This window comes from Netta rufina, assembly GCF_964035555.1.
Source record: "Netta rufina genome assembly, chromosome: 1".
NCBI classification, from domain to species: Eukaryota; Metazoa; Chordata; class Aves; order Anseriformes; family Anatidae; genus Netta; species Netta rufina.
This window is the reverse complement of record NC_140123.1, coordinates 154,697,265-154,723,030: the sequence shown is the minus strand read 5'-3', so window position 1 is coordinate 154,723,030 and position 25,766 is coordinate 154,697,265. Positions and strand designations below refer to the sequence as shown.

Below are 25,766 nucleotides of genomic sequence, written 5' to 3'. Positions count from 1 at the left end.
ACTTAGTGTGTTTCTATAATGCAAATATAGGAAAATAAATTTCAATTGTATCTTCCCTCCCCCCCCCCTTTTTTTGTTGTTAATTTGAAGTTTGTGAAATAATTGAAATAATACACTGCAAAATCTTTCAAAATTGTTGCAGATCTATCCTGAGTAACATAAAAAGATCACTAAAACATGCAAGAGCTGGCATGTGTTGTGGTCAATCCAGAGCTAAGCCTCAGCTGGCTGAGCAGCCAACTATTACAGAATACCAACTGAGTTCCTCCTGCCTTTCTGTCCATGAAGTTCCCTGAAAGAGATTAAATAAACTTTGCCAATCCACCTCTCTCTCAAATTTGGTTGATAATGGTGATCAGTTTCTAAGACTTCAGCAGATGGTCATTTAGACAGCTCAGCTGCATTACACTTGTTTGCTCAGGAAAGCCAGATATTTAATACTTTATTTATTCATTAAAAACAAATGAACTAAATAGAAACTAAAATGTTAATGCATCTGTTAATCTGTACACTGCTTAAAATAATAGCAGAAGATGCTGTATAAAATTCTCGGGAAAACACAGCATTTGGATGTTGAAGTAGAAAGTGACAAATTTTAGTTGTAGTCTATATCCTTTATTATTACTTTATACCAAATAGCTTTCAAGTTGATATACACAAAGTATTAAACCAGACAATAGTACTTCTGTTAGCAATGACTCCATCACTGTTAACTATAAAATATTAGACAACAGAAACAGCATGAGCTTTCCATGATAAACCCAGCAATCCATCAGTTTCGTCTACTATGGCAATCACTACATTTGTGCAAAGACAATCTGTAACTCTCTGTTGTTTGAAAGCTGTACAGAAAAGTAAAGAATTTACTTTTCAGCTAAAGATACTAGCTTTCTATCTGAAATAATAGAAAAGAAGGAAAATTTGCCTGAGGTGTGAATCCCCAAATAATTTTCAGCTTGTCACCCCAAAAAAAACTGTTAAACGTACTGTTCCATAATGTTCTAAACTGGCAAAGCCCCAGAGCAAAGCACTCAGATGAATGCTTTTTAGAGTAATAATTTACATTACAAGGACTTAATTCTGCTTATAGTTATACATGTACAATTCAACATAAATGGATGCTGCATGCCGACAGCCAAAGGCAAAATCTGGTACAAAATATTTCAAAAGGATGAAAACATATTGACCAAAAAAGCCTCAACATTTTACAAGTGAAGTAATGGAATAAAAACAGCTGTATTCATAACCACATAAAAACATTCTGCACTAATGTCCCTAATTTCAGCAAGAATATTAGCAATATTGGCATAACAGGAAAGCTACAGGGCATCCGGGAGTGAAATACCCACATAAAGTAATTAAAATCGGTATTAAATAAGCTATTGGAAAGGAACAAACATCAGGAGGTTATTAATTAAGAGGTATAATATTCTTAACATGCAAACTGGCAGCCACAAGTTAAACTCAGAATTACCTTCTTGGTTTTCATATTGTTCTGACAACAGATGGTAGCAGCAGCCTACACTGCAAACTGCTTTGATTTCAGGCTTGGCAGTAAATATTCGTAGTGTATTTGCAGCAAGATCACCACATGTATGCAGACCCACCATTATACAGTCCTAAGAAGAAAAAGAAAAAAAAAAGGCAACAATAAAGCATCTCCCTGTACAACTGAAAGACTATGAATAACAACAACTCCAAAACCCAAACATCCTGCAAATGGTTATTCACTTGTAAGGTTTAAATATACAACTCCATGACGACTCCTGGTGTTCTCTTCTGGAATTTTTCTAGGAACAATAAAAGCCCTTCAGTGCTAAGAAAACACAGTGTACTTCCTTTATGGGGAAAACGACCGCTCAGCATTTTGTTCACTTAGGAACTATACATCTCTCTATACTTTACCCACAGTGTCCAAGAGGAAGCAAAAGTTTAGGAGTGTGAACAGCAGCTGGTTTAACTGCATGGAAGGGGACATCTACATAATGACTGGACACTGGCCATTTTGTCTCATTTTTCCTCGCTTTCCTGTTACAATTTTTACTACTACTGATACTTCCTTTTCTTACTTCAGATTGTCTACCATAACATAAACAGATGGACCTATCTGTGGCATTTCTGCTACTCTGAACTGCTGAAATCAAAACCACTTCCTAAGTACTAGCGTAATTTGCAGAGCAGGCCCTGCTCCATCTGCTTTGCTATTTCCAGAACTATACTTGTACTGCAGTTTTGCAGTGTGCATACTATCATTCAACAACAGATTGGTATTTTCTTCCCTAAAACAAAAAACAAAGAACTTCAACTACTCCGTTCTGCCTATTTTACTTTCTGCTTTCCTTTTTCCTCAGTTTCCCATTTCTCTCTCTTTCTCCATCACAATCAGCCCTCTTCTCATTGTTCAGAAAAAGACTTTTCCCTTCCAGCATTAGTAATTGAAATCTACATGGTAAACATAGTGCTTGTTCCTTTGAATTTCAGCCTTATTTATTAAAGGTTATCAACAAATAATTAGCCAAGGTACATTCAGTTGCGGTGCCCTTCTGCAGTCATTTTGCACACATCTATTTTTATTGTCATGTATTACTTTGATTTTCTCTCCGTACTATATAGCATTCGTACATATACCTCCCTTTATTTTCCTCTGTTTTTTTTTTTTTTTTTTTTTTTTTCTTTCTTCTTCCCATCACTTTTCTCACCTTCCACTTTGCTTGTGCTGCTTCTCTGTGATTGCTTTCTGACTGCCCTAGCACCCAACATTTTTAGGTGGCAAAAGTTCAGTTCCACTTCACCTTAGTTTTTAAAGACTTTTTGCTTGTTAGCCAGCTTCAGCTCATCATTGCACAAATCTTTTCTTCCACATGAAATAGAGTGGAACAATAATGAAGTTTGGAGACTAATAGAAGATATACACCTGCAAAAGCAGTAGTTAAACTGTTGCTTTAAAATTACAGAATCACAGAATTTCTAGGTTGGAAGAGACCTCAAGATCATCGAGTCCAACCTCTGACCTAACACTAACAGTCCCCACTAAACCATATCCCTAAGTTCTACATTTAAACATCTTTTAAAGACTTGCAGGGATGGTGACTCCACCACTTCCCTGGGCAGCCTGTTCCAATGTCTAACAACCCTTCCGGTAAAGAAGTTCTTCCTAACATCCAACCTAAAACTCCCCTGGTGCAACTTAAGCCCATTCCCCCTCGTCCTGTCACCAGGCATACAGGAGAATAGACAAACCCCCACCTCGCTACAGCCTCCTTTAAGGTATCTGTAGAGAGCAATAAGGTCACCCCTGAGCCTCCTTTTATCCAGGCTGAACAAGCCCAGCTCCCTCAGCCGCTCCTTGTAGGACTTGTTCTCCAGGCCCCTCACCAGCTTCGTCGCCCTTCTCTGGACCCGCTCAAGCACCTCGATGTCCTTCTTGTAGCGAGGGGCCCAAAACTGAATACAGTACTCGAGGTGCGGCCTCACCAGAGCCGAGTACAGGGGGACGATCACCTCCCTAGCCCTGCTAGATTCTTTCAGGGGAAAGGGAGCGGAAGGTGGCTACCACATGACATCCATTCAGTGTTCACAGAACATTAGTGTGCTCAAAACTTCAGAACGATATCAGTGCAATATGTCTGTGTCAGATACACTTCTGGACCATAACTGACTTCACTGAGGTTGCCTGGGTATAACTGAAAGTACTTTCTGGATTGTTGGCTTAAGTGTAGTAAAATTTGATATCTCAGTATCAGTCCTGGGCCTATATACAAACATGCATTTCTATCCTAATATTTCATTGGCAATTCAAATCATTTTCAGAACTTACTGCATAGATTAGTAAATAGTCATTTTCCCCAGCTTTGGAAAAATTGAGAAAAAATCAATTTATGGTTAAAATAAAAAATGATGATGTTTGTAAAGCTATTTGTAAAATAAATTTTTATTTCTAAATATTCACAGAATACTTTTAGAGCCATTTAAATGATTGTACTTTTTAGGTATTTTAATTATACACATTCATCACACATACTGTGCAGTTTGGTTGTTACTTCTTTTAACACAATAAACCTTTTACTTTTTTACAGTAATTTTTTTAAAAGCAGGCAGAGATGTAGGATTTCTTCTGCTTTTTATATCATGCAAATCATATGATAAATGGAGATGAAAACCAGTTGTGCAAATTTAGAGGCATATGGTTCACTTACTGTTTTACAGGAGCATAAACAGCTCCTCCATAAGTAACAAACCTATAGTCTTGTATTAAAAATGAATTACACCCCTGAACACATACAAGTTTTCATCTTTCCAAAAGAGACTGAATATATCTACACAATCCACGTAAGTTAGCTCAGGCACAGCAACTAACCAGCCATACAGCTTCTAGACTTGTACCATTGCCTTTGAGCAGCTGAGCTTGTGCTTGTTTGTGTAGACACAGTCCTTGTCTGTGCAGATTACTAAATGAACTTACAGTAACTCTGGAAAGCCAAAATATAAAAGCATTATTTACAAATAAAGCTCGTTACAAACTCTTTATGTTGACTTTTATAGTCAATATATTCTGTCACGCTTTCAAACTTTTACTAAGATTAGAAAAATATAAAACTTGAAAAATAATAAATTTCATGGAAATTTAAATTCCAGTGCTTAATATACTTGCCTACGTGGTAAATTTAGTTATTTTCATAATAATTAGATATTATCTATATCCAGAATTGTGAAATACCTGAACATGCTAGTATGTATGCTGTTTACTTTGACAGCTGATAATTATCTACTGCATAAATTCTACAGGCTGCTTTACATCTTCAAAATAATAATAATAATAATAATAAGAAGAAGAAGAAGAAGAAGAAGAAAATAGAAAAAAATATCTCTGTGTATGTTAGAAATACTAATGTAAACTGGCTGAAAAACATTTGGTCCGAATATTCACTGACCAATAGCATTTTATGTACAGTCATCAAACATGATGTATGTATGAAAACAGCAATATAAAGACAATGGACAATACATTTCAAATGAGTAACATAACCTCCAAATCTGTTATGATGTCACCGAGTTCTGTTTCTGAAGTGATGTAGGAAGTCAATGGAAAATAAAGGTTTGATTCACTTGACTTGCTTGCTTTGGCTTTGATAGATGCCATTTTTCTTTGGGCCTTTTCCTCTTCACAGAGCTCCTCACTGTCACACTGGGAGGAAGGAAAAATTTCTACAGCATCAGCAGGCAGAACATTGAGAATAGCAATAGCCTCTTCAGAAAGTTCACTTTCATTGCATTGTGCCTGAGCCACCAAATCAATTTCTGTTTGTTTGCTGGTCTCAGATGTAGTTACTTCTGTGAAAACACAAGAAGGAACTAAGTCTTGGGTAGTCCTTTGGTCTTGACTTTGAAGACAGCTGTTATTTAAGGTCCTTTCATTGACTGCTTTAAATTTAATTTCATTTTGCACTGGACTGTCATTTGCCTTTTCTAATCTCTGGCTTTTGGGATTTGCTCTTGCTCGACTCTGATAAGCTCTCCAGTGTTTCTTCAATTTCCTGTTCCTTTCATGAGCACCATTGGTGTTGGTGTTTGAGGAATCAATTCCATAAACTTTTAAGTTATATTGCATGGACAAAAATGAACTCAGGTAGCCCTTTCCAGAACCTATATCAATCACCTAGATAATGGAGAGACAAATAAAAATGAGAGAGATGTACTAAATTAGTGAGCAACAAGACACATTTCAATCAAATGAAAAATAATTGCTTAAAAAATTAAGCTTGAATTTCATAATTACTTTATCAGTGAAATTTCCAAACATGCTTCATCCATTTGCTTTTTGGTGCACCTTTTGACTTTAAAACACAGAATTAAGTCTAAATTGATTTCCTCCAGGAAACAGACAATACAAGACTTATGCACTATACATGTTCTGACACTTTTGGAAAAGACTTTCAGTATATATTTTGACATAGAACTGCCTTCTGTTAAAGAAAATAACCATAAAACACTAACACCACCATCTACCCTTGCTAAATTGCACCAGAACATAGAGTTAGGAAAGGAAGTGTTCAGAATATTAAGTTTAAGTGTTCACAGTATTAAGTTTAGGCACTTGGCTGCTGTATTTAGGAGACTACTACCACTAAGTATACAGAAAAAAGCATCTTCATGTTAAGTGCCTAACTTAATCACTTCAGACATGACCTAAAGACATGTGATATGAAATACTATCTCCTAAGTCAAAATGCTTATTTATAAAAGTTTCCTATTCTATGAAAATGATCCATACATCCTTATCACAGAATCACAGAATCACAGAATTTCTAGGTTGGAAGAGACCTCAAGATCATCGAGTCCAACCTCTGACCTAACGCTAGCAGTCCCCACTAAACCATATCCCTAAGCTCTACATCTAAACGTCTTTTGAAGACTTCCAGGGATGGTGACTCCACCACTTCCCTGGGCAGCCTGTTCCAATGCCTCACAACCCTTTCAGTGAAGAAGTTCTTCCTAACATCAAACCTAAAACTCCCCTGGCGCAACTTAAGCCCAGATGCGTTGGCCGGGAATCGAACCCGGGTCAACTGCTTGGAAGGCAGCTATGCTCACCACTATATGTGTAACATAAGGATGGTTTTGTAATAAAACAAAGGGCATCACATGTGCTTTCCACTGAGTGTTCTGTAGGAAGAAGTGAAAAGAGGGATAATTAGCTGAAAGTTTAGTTTCTCTCATAGCTGATAGCATGCGCTACTTCAGTGACTGACAATATGTAGGAAGGAAAACACTATGCCGAGAAGTAGCAAAAACAAGAGCAACCTGAGAACTTTAATTACTTGATCAAAGTTTTATATCATGCATGCTTTAATTTATAATACAAAGCATATTTTACAAGAATAGTCAGAGTGACATTTCTCTAAATGAAAGAAATTAAAATGCTTCCTTCTGTTCAGGTACGTATCTATGGAATAGCCATAATAACTTTCTTTGTAGATGTTCCTGAAACTGATTAATTCAAGAATATTTTTTATGTATTGTTCTTGGTTTGTCACATATTCATAAAAAGCTTACATTGATTTGTGTAAGTCTAAATACCAGCATATACTACGTGGATCTATCTCACACTCAATCACATTGTTTTTTACTAGGTAAGAACATTCAGCACATCAATATCTGTACTGAAATGAAAAAGAAAAACTTATTCCTTATTCTAAAAATGTTCAAGAGGCTTACAGCCATGGAGCTAGAAAGAAACGAACTACTTTTTCACTAAGGACTACTTAAATCAGTGGAGAATATACACCATTACGTAAAAATTGTCTATCTAGGCCACATGTAGCTTTTTCATCTGCATTCTTCATGTAATATTACCACATGATTGCTATCTAAGTACACAACAAACCTCACATTTTTGAATGAAATCTGTACAGGAGAGGATTTAGAGAAATAGAATTGATATGTTCTAAGCATCTTTTGCATTTTGAAAATGTTTGTCACATTTATCACCAATAACCTCCCAGATTATTTAAAATTAATGATATAAAAGTTCCTAAGGAATAATTTTACTCACCATTTTATATGACAGACCTATTATGTAGAATATGCACACCTCCACTTCTACAAGGTATTTTAATTATTTCTGTGAAAGTCAGTATTTGGATAGTAAATTAGTAAATTATTCCTAACTCATACATGTGAACTCCAGTGGCTGTAAAGACAAACTGAGAAGATTTTTTTAGTTGTTTCCAAGCAAAAAGAATCATAGAATCATAGACCGGCCTAAATATAATCTAGCTCCAGCCCCCCTGCCATGGGCAGGGACATCTACCACCAGACCAGGTTGCTTAAAGCCCCATCCAGCCTGGCCTTGAAGGTTTCCATGGATGGAGCATCCACAGCTCCTCTGGGCAGCAGTAACACATTGTTAAATTAGCACTGGGAGAACAGTTCTAAAAAGAGAGGAAATTTTGACTAAAAATAAGAAGGCAATGATCTTGTGCTAAACAAATAGACTGGATTAAATTAATCCTTGCTTTACCTTCCCTTGATTACATAAGGAAAGGTAATCAGCAATCCACAGTATATCTGCCAAGCATGAACTTTTAAAATGAAATTTCCATGATATAAAGAACTCCAAAGGTCCTGTCCATGGTGAGTTGGGTACTATGTTTAAACACAGTCTCTGGCACTGCACAATCAAGAACTCCATTTCCAGAAGCATTCCAGCATTTCCCAGCATCAAATCACAAATTTAATGGATGCTGAATACAGAATTATATTACACTTAGGTTATACACTGCAACTCCTGCTGCACATGCTGTAATTTCCAAGGAAACCTTCCATAAATACATTAAAGAAAACAAATGTGCATTTAAGCATAGAAGAATTATCACTGGCTTCTTTTCCAACTTTAATCAAGAGCTACTTCCTAAGAAGTTCCACTTGTGTGATAAGAATGATATTTAAGAGGGGCAGTAAACAACTGAAAAAAAAAATGTTAAATTGGTTTGCTTTAATGTTTTAACTCAAATAATTAACCTAGAAGTGATTACTGTAGTAGTAAAAATTTTGCTTTTATTCTCATTTTTATTATTTACTATACTATATTGTAAAATACCACAAGAGGACAATATCCTCTACCACCCATTATACATCACGGTATGGAGGTGAAATGGAGGGCATTTTTCAATCTGTCAGTGATCTGTAATATCTGAAAGAAACACCCTGAGGACACGTGCTGTTGTAAAACATGTGTTGTGTTTTCATAGTTCTAGATATTTTAATTAAAAGCTACATGCATTTTGTTTTGCTGAGAAGGACAGAAAGAAATCAATAAAGAAAAAAACTCCCCTAAAACTTTACAATTCCTGTATTTTCTTAAGTTGAAAGGTAACCAAAACAAAAGAAGTTGCTTTTTAATAACTAAGAAGGAGGAGGCTGGCTTCTCTCTCTTTTTTTTTTTTTTTAACATGTACTGGAAAGCTCTTTTCATATATTAGGGATTTGTAACTTTGAACAAATAAATTCTGTTACAGTGTATGACTAAAATGGAAAAAAGTTAATATAAAGCAGTCGGCATTTCATATTCAGTGATATATTGCAATCATATTTTTCATTAAATGCTATATTTTTTTCAAAAAATAAAAAGAAAATAATCCTAAAGATACTACAAGCTGTAACTACAAGTGCATAATCACAAGCTGAAATTGCAGCATATTGACAGATACTTAATAATGATTGGTTTGAGATTTTATGAGTAACCAGCTACATCGGGACTTAGGTTAGGTCATTAAGGTGGCTCTACTTTTTTCCTCTCTGAATATGGGTTTTCCTTTCCTTTCATTCCTGAATCTCAAAGGAACTATTTAAAATCTAAATGAAAATGCTATATGAAACACCACCAACTCACCTTCGAGCAAATGCAGAGAACATTTATTATTACATTATAAGAAAACTATACTTTTCTACAACTTTTTCAGTATATGAAAGTCTTCAACACTTGAACAACTGATTCTTGCCCAAAGCATAAGGTAAGCAAGGCAAAAAACATGCTAATTAATAGAGAAAGTTACTTTTATTTATCTACTACGTCTGCATTTTTACTCTTTGTGGTTGTTCAAGGCATCTGTGTTTGTCACTGTGTCTGGCTCCTGAAGGAGCTACTAGAGAGATCGCGCTCCATCTCTGAACGATAGCAGATGCTCACAAACTGATCATGGCTCATCCAGTAATATTTGGCCTTAATTGCAGTTCTCTATTTACTTGTGAATCCCAGTTGTATGGAGAAGATTGCCTAACACTTTGCCCTGTGCAGCTGTTCCTCACAAAACAGACACGTCAGAATGCAGAGTTTTGATCTCAGATTCCATGGACGCTGGATGCCTGACACAAACCCATGAAGAGTACTTCACCAGAACATATTGGTTATATTATCTAAATTAAACTCAGTCTGAGCCAAATAACTTCCAAAACAAAGTTCTTCTTCAGCTACTCAGAGCAAAATCCAAGTTTTGGGACCTGCCATGGACTTACGGTGGCAGCATCAAACCCTGCAGTCACATCCATACCACTAAGCAGAACATGGTCCTATGTTCCACCACCAGCAGGTTTACTGTGCCATTACTTTTTAGCAACCTCCCAGGTATGAAGTAGGCCAACTAACTCTCTCATTGTGAAGGCCAGGCACATCTTGGGGACAAGATATATCAGGAATCAAAACAACACAGACTTAGTCTTACAAAGTGCAGCCGTCTCTCTTCCTTTACCCACATCTGATACAGTAATTTTAACTACACTCGGACGTACTTTCTTTAAAAGCAAAAAATGCTCAGGGGGTTCAGCATAAAATCTAGGCAGATAACTCATGAAATCTAGGCAGATAACCTTATTAGTGTTGTGTTTATTGTTAAATAACTATAAAATGTGTCCTCCAGAAAATTTTCTGGGAATGAATATTAAGATGGAGGAAGTTAGTCTCCTAGAGCTAACACCTAAAGCTGCTCGCCTAGAAAGCAAATGCAGCTTAGATGTAGAACAGAATCAAAAACAGAGTCCAGGTTAACTAGTCATCTACAGACTAAAGCAAGAGTGAAGATACATTAGGCACTAACTAGCATTACAGAGATTAAAATGGTTAAAACAACTCATTTCACTCAACTGCTTAAAAATTTAGTCTTATCTCAACAAAGATTGGCATCACAGAATCAAATAATGCTTCATATATAAAGAGTTCACAGGCAAATTACTCATATGGAAAATAAGGAAGCGTTACTTTTGTCTAATGTAATGTGAAATAAGGTAGCGACTAAAGTCGAATATTGTGATACTTGTATTTTTGTCAACAGGCCTACAAATAAGCATCTACAAAGTTTTAATGCAACAGTGACTTAGAGAACTGTGCAATCATAACTATATATATTTAAAAAAAAAAAAAAAACAAAAAGGAAAGTTACAGTCACATTTTGAGAAAGGAATACTACAATTCTTCACCATCTGAATGATGAAGATGTTGCTAATGGAAAGACTTATAGCAACCTTCCAATACCTGAAGAGGGCCTACAGGGGAGCAGGGGAGGGACTCTTTGTCAGGGAGCATACTGACAGGCCAGGGTGTAATGGCTTTAAACTACAAAACGTTTAGATTAGATATAAAGAGGAAATTCTTTACTGTGAGGATGGTGAGGCACAGAAACAGGTTGACCAGAGAAGCTGTGGAGGCCCCATCCCTGGAAGTCTTCAAGTGTTCTCTGCAAACTGAACAGGTCATATCTAAACTCCTAATTGAAGATCTCTATCCACATTAAAGAAAGCTGAACAACAGTATTAAAGAACAGGAAATAATTTAAATCCCTTGTTCCAGAAAAAAAAAAAAAAAAAAAAAAAAATGTGCTTTAAAAATTTCCCAGAATTTCAGCATTGGTGTCTATCTGGTAGTCTTGTGTGTCTGACAGAAGGATAAAGTTTTGCTCTACTACTGATGTCTGTGGTAAATTGCCAGCAGTGTAATACAGATAGGTGAGATAGTACCTGTGCATAGCAAGAAACAGTACAATTTTTAGCTGTTCAATGTATAGAGGATGATTATATATATATATAAAATATTTTTTTGAGCCATAAAATGAATATGACTCACTAAAAGGCAGTTCATTATACTGGTGCATGTGTAAACAAAAATGTCCTTCAGCTTGCACTGGAATGCTCTTCTTTAGCTACAATTATTTAGATAAAAATAAGAACGGCAGAGGCAGAATATCAAAACATGGTATTTGAACAAAATAAGGAGAATAATTTGGAAACTATACAGTAACATTCAGTACAAAATCCTTTCTTACCTGTTTTATACCACAGTAATTTGCTATTTTGTCCACAAGCTCAGACATCACTTGCACTTCATGTGATTTCTTATTATTCATAAACTCATCAGTTTTGATACCTGTATCATTTTTACAAAAATATATACATTAATACAATTCACAATAATTAAAATTTATTATTAGTCAGAATAAATATCACCCTAAAACTATGCTTTAAAATTTTGTATATTTTAAGTGCAGTAATATTTAATTAAACGCCCACTATATAATTACAAGACTAAACTTCTGAATTACAGATAAATTAGTAAAATGCAACACACTTTAAATTTTATTTCTGCTAGTGTATTTTTTTTAAATGTACATATTTAATATCTGACCAGATATTAGATACAAGCTCCTACTACAAAACTACTACTTTTTCCTGTTCATTAAGAATATTAATTTTTATGTCACTTATCACATTTACCTTTACATATTTGAAATATAAGGGCAAGGACAATTAACAATCACATAGTGCAGATTGTTAATTCTCCAGATTTGGTCACAGTACCAACTGGGAGACACCTGAAATAAAAGTTATGAACAATGCTGGTGAAATTCAAAGGAAGCTGCTTTTCTTTATTTAAGCTACAGATAGATTACAGATCTGCTATATCTTTCCGGAAAAAATGATTCAGATTTTTTTGATGAGAGGTAGTCAACTTCTGCCACCGGTTTACATCTTTACATCCCCCAACTAATGAAGAGCTCAGAAGCGGCTTCCCTGTGAGAAACCCTGTGAGTTGAATTGATGTCAATTTTTGTATGTCTGGGTGAGGATAGAAGAAACCAGCCTGCTACTGGTGAGCATGCTCCTAGAAAACAAAATGTTTCCACATAGCTATGGAGATTAATATTTTCCCCTTCTCTGCTTTTTGCACAGTATGTGTTCATCTGTCCAGAATCTGATCGTTAGGCAAAAACTATGTTCATTCCTTGATCAGACCATGCTGGGAACACAGCCAAGAGTGTTACTTCTTTAAAAGAGAGTGGGGAATTGCACTGAGCTCATGAGAAACCTGGTGTTTTCTGTATTTCTCGCAAAACCCACAGGATCTCTCCATTTCTTAAACATCTGTTTTTTTTATAATAAACTGTTATGACAATACTTAAAATGTAATATAGCCTCTATGAACTGACAAAAGAAAATAATAGCCTAAAATATTTTTAAACAAACAAAAAAAAAGCAGCAACAAGTGATCTGCTAAAGTGTTCACTAAAGATTCTCATTAACTTTAAAATTACGGAGATCTCTATGGCCCCCTAAAAAAATCTGAATTTGTAACCATTTCAAATGAAAAAAAAAAAAAAAGAGAGAAAATATAGACCTTTTCTCATTTATCTGTAAACATTTTGCTATGTGGATAAGCTTATTAAAAAAAAAGGGGGGGGGGGACATGAAGAAACAGACTTTTTTTTTTTTTTCCTTTACAAAAATGTAAGTTTTGTTTGTCTGGTCTCCAAAGTAGCACATTCACTCTGAACTATCACCACATATCACACCTTTTATACCTTGCAATAATTGAGTTCAATACCTTGAACTCAAATGACTGAACAGGGCAATGCTCTGCAAAGTAGAATTTCAAACAGTACTTAAGACAAATAAATGCATTTGAAACACCAAGGGGTAAATCCAGAAACAAGACCCAACTGACAAAAACTGAGGTTCCAGTTAAAAAAAATACAGTTTGCTTACACCTACTTAGATAAAGTATTTACCACCTTAGTAACTGAAGTTTCTTAACTACTTGCCTACTTATCGCAGAATGAACACTGCCTATACTGCAGCACATGGAAAATTACACTGTTTACAGAAAATTACCTACTTTTTATAAATTTTATTTTTGTTGAGTTTATGCAAATTTTTTCTTGGGATAGTTTTGTTTTGTTTTGTTTTGTTTTGTTTTGTTTTGTTTTGTTTTATTTTATTTTATTTTATTTTATTTTATTTTATTTTATTTTATTTTATTTTATTTTATTTTTTGACAAACAAGCAAACACACAGTGATCTAACAGAAAAATCTCTATTTAGGGGATGGTTTATATGGCCAGAACTTCCTTTTGTGACAAAAAAGAAAGTGAGGTTGAAATACTTCATAGAATTTATCTGGATATCATAAAGGAAAGCTTAATGTTTTAGTGGTACTCAAATGCTGCTTATTTATACCGTGAACCCCCTAGCATAAGTAGCTGTTTTCCAGTTGAAAAACTGCTTTAACCCTATACAGTGCCATTTGCACCTACATCATTAGTTATGAAGTAGACAGAGTAAGGGGAGACTGTCTTATGGGCCTAAAGGAGGTTTTCCTAAGACCTTCTATGGCAGGATGCGGGCTTTTTATACCATTGTTACTTGTGGAAATTCAGGTATACTAGATAAAAATTCACAGTCCATGCCAAACCACCACCAGTGCAGAAGTTACAGTACTGTGATTCAATTCTCTCAGCCAGACTGGCAGGGTCTGGGATGACCATATGCTAAAAGACATTGAGACAAACAGATATTTATAGTCCATGCAATTTAAAGATGGGTTTATTAACAGTCACTGCATGACTGTTACCTTGGCCATAAACATATTGAAAAGGTAGAGAGTACTCTAACTCCAATGTTCTAGTAATCCGCTCTTCTTATATCAGGTACATAAGAGAAATTCTCCTTGCTGATTTCGGTCCCTTGGACCAGGTTCTTCTGGATCCTGTGTGCTCACTGCAACCAATCCAATGGGGCAATGAGGACCACAGTGAACTTTGGTAGGAAGCAATGGAGAAACCCCTTCACATTCAGATTACATTTAAATATTGGTACTTAGCTTTTCAAGAAATCATTCTAAGGAAGAATAGCAAAATGTCTATATTACTATGCTGAAGAAGTTTGAGAACTATGCAAGTACGCAGTCTGTGGGAATGGGCTTATAAGCATGCTTGTTTTAGAACAGGAAAAATTATTAAAAACATCTCAAACATAAATTGAATAATCCTGAAGCATATTTTTCAGAATATGGTTAGGGCCATCATAAAGTTATTAATTTCTCAGACTGACATGTCTCTTGATTTGCAAGGTTTAGTAAGTCAGGAAATGAAATATTTTCTGAAATACAGGCTTAACTCCAAAATACCTAAAATAGTTTAAGGGATCAAAACTTTCATTTGGCAACTTTCATACTACAAATACATAATTTGGTATTTTGCTTTTGCCAAACAATTATCAGGAAATTCTACTAAGTTAATTTAACTGATACTGCCAATTCAACACAAAAGTTTTGAATTATAATACCATTTGGAACATGTTTTATTTTCTAAGTACTACTAAGAATTACTACACTGCAATCCCAGGCCCCAGCTACCCAACGAAACAGCACTCCTGAAAGACACAGAACAAAATAATCATCAATTGCCTTATTTTAGATGTTCCATTTTTCATGACAAAAAGATGAAAGAATCCTTGTATTTTTGTCTAATAAAGCTAATCCAAGTATGAACTTAAGTATGTGTATAACAAGGCAAAACTACAGAATTACAAAAATTAGGCAGAACACAGGGAATGAGAACATAACAAAAATGGTAAGAGCTACAAAACAAGCAAAAGAAAAGCAGCACACAGCTGTCCAAAACAGCCTCAGACTGAAAAATAGCAGAAGGGAAGAGGCCAGGAACTAAACTTATAGTAAGACCAATGCACAGCAAACCATTAAGACTATTTTAGCTACTTTTTTTGTGATTTTGAAGAAACTGAAAACTGGGGGCCCAAACATGGAAAATGGTAAAATTGAAAACAGAAGACTACTGTAGGAAATGGGAGAGATACCCTATGTATCTAATGGTGATATCACTTAGGATAGAAATGTCACTGGCACTTCAAAGTATTATAGAGACAAAACACACTAGAAAGCAAAGGCAGATGAGCTTAGAGTCTGTCTCTGAAAAACTAAGGAGAAATCTGAAAGACAGTGACAAATCTGTAATGACAGGACTGCATGAAGATCACATTTTCTGTGAAAATGACAACAGTCAAAAGTAAGTATAAATGTCAGTTTATCATCTGAAACAATAAATAAAATCCGGGGTAAGACTTTCATTGTAAAGATACCAACTCAAGAGTGTTTCAGTCAATATTTTCAACTATAGAAAATGAAATTACTCTAGTTTTTATGATGCCTTTTTGGTATTGGTTCAAAAAATACAGCTTGAATAAAATCAACTTATTTTGAAATATCAAACACTTACTGGTCCATATTCAATTAAATGTCTAAGCACATGATTATTAGTAAACAAAAGCTGTAACAAAAAATACTACTCATGGAGGTATGGCTGTCGGCTATTAGGCTTAGGCTTAAAAAAAAAAAAAAAAAAAAAAAGGAAAAAAGGAAGACTAGCAATCATGGCTGAGGAGAAGATGAGAAGATAAACAAAGGGAATAGATATACATAGAATACAGATGTTTCATCTGTATGTGAAATAATGATGTGCCCGCTTGCCTATTTCATATCCTTTAAAACTGAGTCTCGGGAAAGCCTTATATGACTGACTGTCATGACCTCTCTGTTGAAATTTTAGCAAGAGAATCCATTTTCTAAATTATGTTTGAATATAAATTATGAATTTATATTCAAACATAATTCAAAATTTATAATGAATTACAAATGAAGAAATTATCTAAGAACAAATTAGTTGAAGTGAGATGCATGTAGGAAGGAAACTCATATGGGGGAAAACAAAACAAAACGAAACAGCAAAAACAAACAAACAAACAAACAAAACATAACCACCCTCCAAAACACAAAAATCTGAAGACCCTGTAGTGAGAGAATAAAGATTGAAATATAAATGTAAATATACCTGTTGATCCTTGGTTGTCTCCTCCCAGTGCTTTAAGTAGCTCTTCTAATGGGGTACACACTCCAAGGTGAGACAAAGAATAATATTTGACGGCCAGGGCAAACAAGTGTACATTGATAAGTTTCTTAGAGTTTTCACAAAACACGTTAGAAAATGTGTCATCATCTGTATGGAAAAGAAAAAGAAGAGATTTCTAATAAAAAGCTTAACACCTCTGCAATAGTGTTGTCAGAGAACAACAAACAATAAATTTGCAGTATCAGACAGAAATTTATTTTGCATAAGTGGGGGAATTGGTTATTTTTCTTCACGTGTATTCCCCTTTCAAAATTAAGGTCAAGTTTTGCTCTTAGCTGAGCTAGTGCAAACGTGGAAAACTCTACTATTTTAGCAGAGCTACTTTAGTATAATTGACAAGAGAATTCAATAAACATTATCACTTTTCTTCTGTTTACAAACTTGCTCATTACACCTTTCCTAGTTATCCCCATTTGACAATATATATCATTAGATCCGATTTTAAAAGAAATGCAGCTGTTCAATAGATGAAATGTTTTGACTTACAATCATTGCATTTAAATACACTTTCCTAGCAGCTTTGTAGCTGGTGAATCTGCTGGGAGAATCAAATTAATTTTTACTACCAATCAGTTGTGAGCCAAAGTTAGATTCCTTAGCATATTTTCTTTGACTGAGGATGAAATGTTTCAGTTTGGCATTACTTAGTTCTTTAAAAAATGCTCCCTTTTTAAAAACGAACTATTTCACTATGTTTAAGTGAAATGTACTGGTATGAATCATTTACTAATACTGAGATAACTTTACATTTTCTGATTCCTCTGCATTTGAGCTAAAACAATTTGTTGAGTTCTCTATAGTTTTGCTAGAAGTCATTTTCGATTTCTAAATACTTGTAAATGGTTTAAAATAGATTAACGCTAGCGAGCCCAGCAAACAAACTGTTACACTGGTTTAGAAAATGTCTCCTGGTTTGCCTTTTCTCCCATGGGTAGGTAGATATTGAGCAAGTGCATACCTAGCAGGCTAGCTTTCCAGAACTTCACCTCCCACCTGTATAACAAAGGATGCAGCTGCTTTTATTGACCCCACCCCTAATACTCTTAATTTTCTTGCATGACTACTAGTCACATATAAATTACAGTCTATTGAAAACAGTCCCAACAATGTCAACACATTTATTCTCACAGTGTAACATTACCAAGGCAAGAGTCCAGCAAAAAAAAAATTGGGGCCTCAAACAGCATTAATATTGTCTAAGCTATAACCAGAATTAATATTATTTCAGTGTCTGTATGGCACTCTAATTTTATATACTCTAATTCTCTCTAATACAAAATCAAAAAAGAAAGCTACCTTTCTCTATAAATGATTTTTCCTTGGTTGTACTTCTGAATATCAAGTAACTTTTAGTTAATGAAGCGTCAAGAAAGATAAGGGTGTAATATGAGAATAGAAAATAAAGCAAAACACTAAGCCAGAGTAAAGACTGTGAACCTTTTAGGGAGAAGGGGTTATTTTGTTTTTCAATGTCTCTGTAAGATACGATACAGGAAGATACGATACATGACATTGGATGTGTTTTGAAATGACTGAAGAAAAACAACGTTTTCTGGCAATACCTTCAAATAAAGCAAGTAATGCATGAGACTAATTGAATAGAAAATGGTAATTAAACAGTTTTAGGCAATAAAAGGAATTGTTATTTTTTCCCCCAAAGTCTTGACAACCATAAAAGGAAGTAAATAACTACACACAAGAAGTATTTTCTCTTTCTTCTGGATAATTGTTAGGCAGGGAATTAAAAGTTTAAGTTTCTTCTTAAAAGAACAAATTGGCAAAAGAAGAAATTTGAGTTGTTGCCGAAGAAAAAAAAAAATTGTAAGGGACGTTCACTCATTTAACTTATTTTAGAGTTTCTGGGAATGAACAGCATGCCATAAAATGTATAAATGAAGGTAGCTTAAATAAGTAAAAATACATAGAAATCTTTATGTCTGTTACAAGGGGGACAAATCACTAAAGAGTCAGGAAAGAGAACAAAGTTTAAGAAGAGACTCAACAAGCAAGTTCATGCCAGCAAGTACTGAGAAAATGATAGAGATGAGGCATTAAACCTACTTTGACCAGCCAGCTGCTCAGCCATCTTGCCAGGTAAAGAAAAAATCTACTTTTCCGATGAGAAGTGGGTGTTCCACTTTGTTTCATGTATAATAAAAACTCTTTTCATTAGTATAGTACTAATAACACTTGTGAAAATTCCTGCCCATTATAAAATACATGCATGTTCATTACTTCACTGGAAGAAATTTTATTTTTAGCATTTTAAAATGCTGCAGCACATAACGCTGAAACATATAATCTTTTTAGCAACAGGCACACACTTTTAAATATACTGGCTAATCTTGTATTGCAAACCAAAGCAAAAATCAGTCACACAAAAACCTTTCCTCCTAAATACATTTTTTTTTTAATGACACGACATTGTATGATATAAAGGACTTCTGAAAATACATTGGAACGTCATCCTATTACAAAATACGTCTTTAGCATATGTGAGACATATGAGAAACATATGAATAAAGTTGTAATTTTCTAACTTTCATTTTGAAGCATGCATATATATTAAATATCCATACTTACACTGAAAATGTATTTTGGTTTCTAATCAGTATTTTTTCAAAATGTTGGGTAGATGTTGAGTGTTTTTCATTGACTTTATATTTTAAACAGACTCAACTGTACTACCAGTGGGAAAAAGAAAAAAAGCTTTCTATCATTACAGTGACATTGCATACTTGGGGTACTGTAAGAAACACTGTCATTCTTCCTCTGGATAACAGCATAGCAATAGAATTCACAAAAATATGTCAGCGTCACGTATCAGTGGTATTAGAAGACTTCGTTGACTAAAAGTGTATTAATATGCACACCTTCAGTTATATTCAGTGGCTCAGAATTGTTGATAAACACAGTTTGTTTCCATACCTGAGACATGCCTGTTTTGCTATTATAGGCAGATCTCCAAGCAGGTTAGTTTCCTTTGCTGGACATAAACTCACCCTGACAACAAAACCAACCCTCTAGTGCATGGTACCCAAACAGATACCAGAAAAAAAAAGTTTCGTTTCAAAGCATCAAACTTGCCTATCATCTGAAACCAGAACAGCATCACAGTCCAAAGGAAGCATCTGTAAGGTCTAGGCCAGCAAACACATTCCCAATACATCCTCTTTTTCCAACGAGAAAATCCTGAGCAGTTGTTAATTCAAAACATGGGCACAAGCACATACAGGATTAACAAATAACAAGTAAAACCAAATCCTACCATGTCAAAAAATAAGGCACATCTCTGCAGCCAACACAATCAGACCCTCTCCATATTAGGTATCAAAAACCCATGGATGCTCTCATGCTCATCCCAAACCTCACACTGTTGTTTCTGACTCCTTAAATTTCTCTCACAGAAATCACTTACATGAAAACAACTGTCACAATGTACCAGAAGGAACTTGCCCCATCAATTAAGAAAAATCAGTGTCAGAAATTGTTTCACAAAACCAAAACCAGCCTCTCAGTTTTGAGTTTAAAGGGAGCTGATTGTATTTGGGGTACAAGCAGGAAAATTAATATTTAGAACTCTATTGGACCATAAATTGTGTACTCAGTAAACTGGTTTTGTTATAAAAGAACATACCCATACCTACTTATCCCAATCTTCACCTTACCTCATGCTCATCCAACATGCAACTGTATCACACAAGTACAACTCATCCTGATACTCTGTAACTTAACTAGGTTGAAGAGTGTTTACTGAAATTTACACTTCTCTGCTTCATTGGTCAGAATTTATGAAAAGCTTACAAACCCAAAGCTTGCCTGCTTTATCTTTTAGTATGTCAGGTGACAAAGAAGTTATCAATTCTCCTTACAAATCTCACTTAAATAGAATTAAAAGCAGTAGTACACGTTATAGAACTGCCCTGAATTCAGTTGTCCGATGGAAGAACATTAACAGGACTAGCAGGATCTCATGCAAGACAATAGGCGCATCATCTGTAATAACGCTCCTACCAAATTTCAGTTGTTGTCCCAGCTTGCCAGTTAAAAGAAAAAACCCATCTACATTAAGATATCCGAGGCATCCCTCCAAACTACAGAATGGCAGTTGTTGTACTACTGATTATTTATGAATGTTAAAAATGGTAGTTTTCTCAAATTGTTTCCTCTTTGGTGGCTCTCAAGATGAAATCTAATATGTCTTTTAACCAGTTGGTCCATACATTTGCAAATAAATCTTCAGCGGAAATAAATATATGTCAAAAAATGCACAAATAGTAGTACAAATGGTAACTTACAGTAAAATATGAAAGTACTTAGACATGGATTTTCTGTGCCTGTGACCAATCTGATTAAATCATGTGATAAATAAGATGCAACATGGCAAAAGTCAACTTTTAAATGTATAAAATATATAAAGTAGTTTTCTGTATCTAAAAATGGATCTGAAAATTTTCTGTAGATTACAACTGGAAACCAGGGTCCCACTCTTTATAGGGTCATTATAATGAAATATTGTCTGAGGAGTTTCTGAAAATATTCCTTGAAACTGATTTACAGAACATGTAGTTGCATACAATATTGTACAACAGAATTACAATTTCTTGCTCACCTAATTCTCAGAGAAAACTACAATTCAGCATGTACATTTAACAAAATCCCTACAGTAAAATAAAATATTGTACAGAATAACAGTTTTGTGCCAATCTGCAGTAATGTAACTTTTGAATTTGCAGATCTATGTGAATATGAACTGACTACTTTACATTTTCAAACCAATGCTGGTCAAATGTAACCTGTGCTTTCCTATAATTTCATTTAGGATCCATATTAGGACAGATTCTGGAAAACTTTCATAATAGTATGGGGACTGTGATTGTATAAATGCACAACTTCTCAAACTCTTGGGAAGCAAAGGTTTTACCAGGTGAAATCAAAATGCCGTTTTACTTATTCTTTGAGTAAGGTATTTTAAATTTCTTCTCACAGCTACAACCCAAAAAAGGTACTTCTGTGAACGACTGCATGTTAGGAGAGCATTTGAGTATTCATTTCAAACTAAATGTATAACTAACACTTAAATATCTGACAATTTTGAAGAACCACACATACAGAGCCTTTCTGTTGATGTTGGGTTTCAAGATACGTGTCTGATATCTATTGTTATTGAGTTGAACTAATGGACTTAAAGTAGCTCCCTCTCACATTATCAATCTTAATTTTAATATAGGCAATTGTAGGATATAGTGAATTCATTTTCAGATATAAGTGGATGTTTGCAGGTAACTTCACTGGGAAAATTGTATTCTGTTACAATGGGTTTTCATCATATGACAGGGTGGACAGATAATAAGCATGCAAACAATTCAGGCATCAGATCAGCAAGCACATACGCGTTTCATTAACAATGCTTCCAATTTTCTCACAAAATCCTGAGCGTGTCTCAAAACCTTCAAAATGTAAAATATCATACTATATTTTTATGCTAGAAAAGAGATGAATTCTCTTTTTTTTAATGAGTACAATTAATCTCTACAGAAACATAAGAAGGAATGTTCTATTTTAGCCACAGCGGGAAGGCTTCATATTCTTCTAAAACATGTGCTTCATTTCAGCCATAAATTGTATCCTTTGATCCAGTAATTTCTATATTAGATTCTATAACACACACTTTGAATATGGCTCAATAAATGATTTTCCAATTTTAAAATCTAGAAAACAGTACTTTGTCTTCCTGACTCTTTCTACTTTTCAGGCCACCACCTCAGTATCTAAATCATTTCATGGACTTTCCTATACGTACAGTTAGGATCAAGGTAATTTTCCTTTACAGTTCTCTTTTTGATGAGTTTATCCAAATAGTAGTTTTGTTCCAACCTCTATTTACATTTAATTTTATGTTCCTGTTATTGCTTAGAACCAATTCTGACTCTGACATTACTCCTTAAATATATTAAAGGTTTTTCTCGCTGCTTCCAAACACTTTTGCTTGCTGTCTGGATCATTGCCTTGTTTCCAGCTGGCTCTCAAAGATAATTCATAATCCAGTGTCTTTTTCATGCATGAATAAACTATGTTTCTTTTTCCCCCGATACCTCAAACTTTTAAAAAGCAGTCTTACAGTTAATATTTTGAGGATCTTCAGATCCAAGAGACAAACGTTACAAGTGATGTCGCTATTCACAGTTCTTCAATCACTTTCCAAAATCAAATTATTGTTTGCCATTTATGCCAAGAAGTACACAGCTCCACACGCTATTTTTCATGGACCCTTCCATTGCACTCAACGTGTTTTTCTGTCTCATGTGTCACTGCATGTGCCACAACTAGCGCTACATGAGAACTATCTATGCTTAACAAGCTTTGGCAGGATGCAGGTTGCTCCTCTGCTACCTTCTTTGTCAAAGCTGTTATGTGAGTTTTGAAACCAATCTCTTTGACAGAACTCGGGCCCCCAAAATAAAGCACCTGTCAGATGCTTTATCTTCATTTCTGTACCCTGCCTGGAAGTGTATTGCTGGTCTATTTCCCTTCTACTTGGAGAGCGGTAAATCCTCTCATACAGTCTCGTAGCTGCCCTCCTCTAGTTACTTGAAAATTACTAAAAATATGAAGTGCTTCTTAAATAACTTGTCAGAAATAAAGCTGCTCTCTGTCATCCTTTGCCAGACACTCATTATTACAGACATATAGGAAAGCAGCGTTTGAGTCTTTTCCAGCTGTCCTCCACGTTTCCAGCGTTTGGACACTTGGAGGACTTTAACCGTTACATCTTTCCACTGGAGTGTTGGGTTTTGTTTGTTGGTTGGTTGGTTGGGTTTATTTGTTTGGGTTTTGGGGGTTTCATTTTACTTCTGTTCTTCAGATGTCAGTCGGGGGGGGGGGGGGGGGGGGGGGGGGGGAGGGGTGTGCCTGACAGCTAGGAGTTTCACTTTGTTTCTCAGCTTGAAATTGGATGAAGCTTTAAGATGAGGCCACCATCACAACAACCTCTAGTGAGCGCCTCCTCACGCGCAATTCCTCCCTGAAAGGCTCTGTTTTGTTTGAATCGGGACCACGCGTCCTGGGTAAGGTGCGTGCTGCCACCCAGGCACAGGCAGGGAAAGGCAGCCACAGCCCCGCCGCAGGACGGAGCAACGGCACAGCACCGCGGCAGCAGCGGAGAGGCACCGGGTGCAGGCAGAGGCACAAAAAAAGCAGCGGCTCGGCGGCTGGGGGAAGCTTCTCCTTTTATTTATTAAAGCCCGGAAGACGACGTTAGACCCACGCTGGCACCGGCCTCGACAGAAAGAAACCCACTTTCTCCCAGAGACACCCGCACCGCTCAGGGCTGCCCCGCTCCATCCCCGACCCCCGGGGACCCCCCCCCTTCAGCCTCGATCCCCCCCCCCCCGGCCCCACTCACCCCACGCCCCCCCGGCGGCACCGGAGGGCTCCCGCAGGGGGCGCCGCAGCGCCCGCAGCACGGCGTCGGGCGGCGCCGCCACCAGGCGCTGCCAGAGCCCCCCCGCGTACAGCTGCGTGGCGTGGGCCCGGCACAGCGGCAGGGCGCGTCCCAAGAAGGCCGCCAGGCGCCGCAGCGCCGCCGCCGCCTCCCCCGCCGCCGGCTGGGGCGGCAGCGAGGCGGGCGGCCGCCACATGGCCCCCGCCGACGGCTCCGACGGCCTCACCTCGGCGCGCCGCCCCCCGGCCGTGACGCGCTGGCGGCGCGACGCGGGAGGAGCCGCGGAGATGGCTGCGGAGCGCAGCGGGGCCGGCAGCGGGCGCGGAGCCGGGGCCGGGGCCGGGGCCCGCCGAAAGCGGCTGTGGAGGCCGGCCTCGCTGCGCGGCCTGCTGGGCAGCCTGCAGGAGGGTGAGCCGTGAGGGGCGCGGGGGGGGCCGGCTTAATGGGAGGAAACGCTTCGGTACCGGGGGGGCGGACAGGGCGCTGGCACAGGCTGCGCAGTCTCCTGCTCTGGAAGAGGAGGCGCAGGGGAGACCTCATTGCTCTACGGCCACGTGAAAGGAAGGTGTGGGGAGCTGGGGGCGGCCTCGTCTCGCAGATAACGAGTGATAGGACTAGAGGGAATGGCCTCAAGTTGCACCAGGGGAAGTTCAGGCTGGCAACGAGGAGACATTTCTGTCAGAAAGAGCAGCCAGGCACTGGGACGGGCTGCCCAGGGAGGTGGTGGGGTCACCGTCCCTGGGGGCGTTCAAGGAGAGGCTGGGCGTGGTGCTTGGGGATATGGTTCAGTGGGTGCCATTGGTGGCAGGGGTACAGTGAGACCTGATGATCTCAGAGGTCTTTTCCAACCTTAATGATTCTATGATGCCACCTTGCCCACCATGCTCTGGGGCCCCCGCTGTGCAGGGACTGCAGCAGGTGACCCCCAGGTGTCCCTCCCCACCTCAGCCACTCTCTGGCGCTGTGAGCACACCACTTCCAGCCACTCTGGAAGTGGTGTGCTCCGGCCGCTCAGTGACAATTCCCCATTTTTCCCTTTCCTATGAAGTTGTGTGTTGGAGAAGGAAGTGCCTTTGGAAGCAGGTTTGGATTTCTGGAAGTAAGCTATGCAAACATAAAAACAGTGTCAGGTCATGCAGCACGTCGCTGAAATTTCAGCCTTGGGGAAACAATCAAAGGGCAGGTCAGATTGGGGCTTGCTGCTTTTAGAAGAGAGTTGGTCACTGAGTGTCATCCAAGGCAGTTCCTCTTAAGACTAACGCACTTACAGTAATATTAAGAAAAATATCCTGGACTTCAGGTTGATAAGTGGTTATGTATGAGGCTGAAACTACCGTTAGCTTTGTTTCTTTCAATGGTAAATAATTCTATGATGAAGCATACTTATGAAATTGTAGAAAAACTTCTTGGACAAACGTGGAAAGAAGGAAGCTAGGAATAAAAATCCAATTTCTGTGGAAAGATCTAATGAAATATTAATATGGCATAATATAGTATTAATAGTTTAGTAGCTGAGTGACTTTTTTCCTGGGGCATTATGGCTGTGCAGGCTGCTTAAGCAGACAGTATTACTC

At 37.1% G+C, this 25,766-nt stretch overlaps 1 protein-coding gene across 1 annotated transcript in view; it reads right to left on the bottom strand.

Annotated features, from left to right (window-relative positions):
- The window catches only part of METTL25 (methyltransferase like 25), a 64,897-nt gene extending 40,378 nt beyond the window's left edge, over positions 1–24,519 (bottom strand). The window contains exons 1-5 of the mRNA XM_084306081.1: positions 24,154–24,519; positions 16,671–16,835; positions 11,814–11,914; positions 5,027–5,656; positions 1,475–1,619 (exon numbers count right to left, since the gene is read on the bottom strand). Coding sequence (XP_084162207.1) covers positions 1,475–1,619; positions 5,027–5,656; positions 11,814–11,914; positions 16,671–16,835; positions 24,154–24,388 — 1,276 coding nt within the window. The 5' untranslated portion in view covers positions 24,389–24,519. The remainder of the gene's footprint in view (positions 1–1,474; positions 1,620–5,026; positions 5,657–11,813; positions 11,915–16,670; positions 16,836–24,153) is intronic.
- Positions 24,520–25,766: the final 1,247 nt, after the last annotated feature.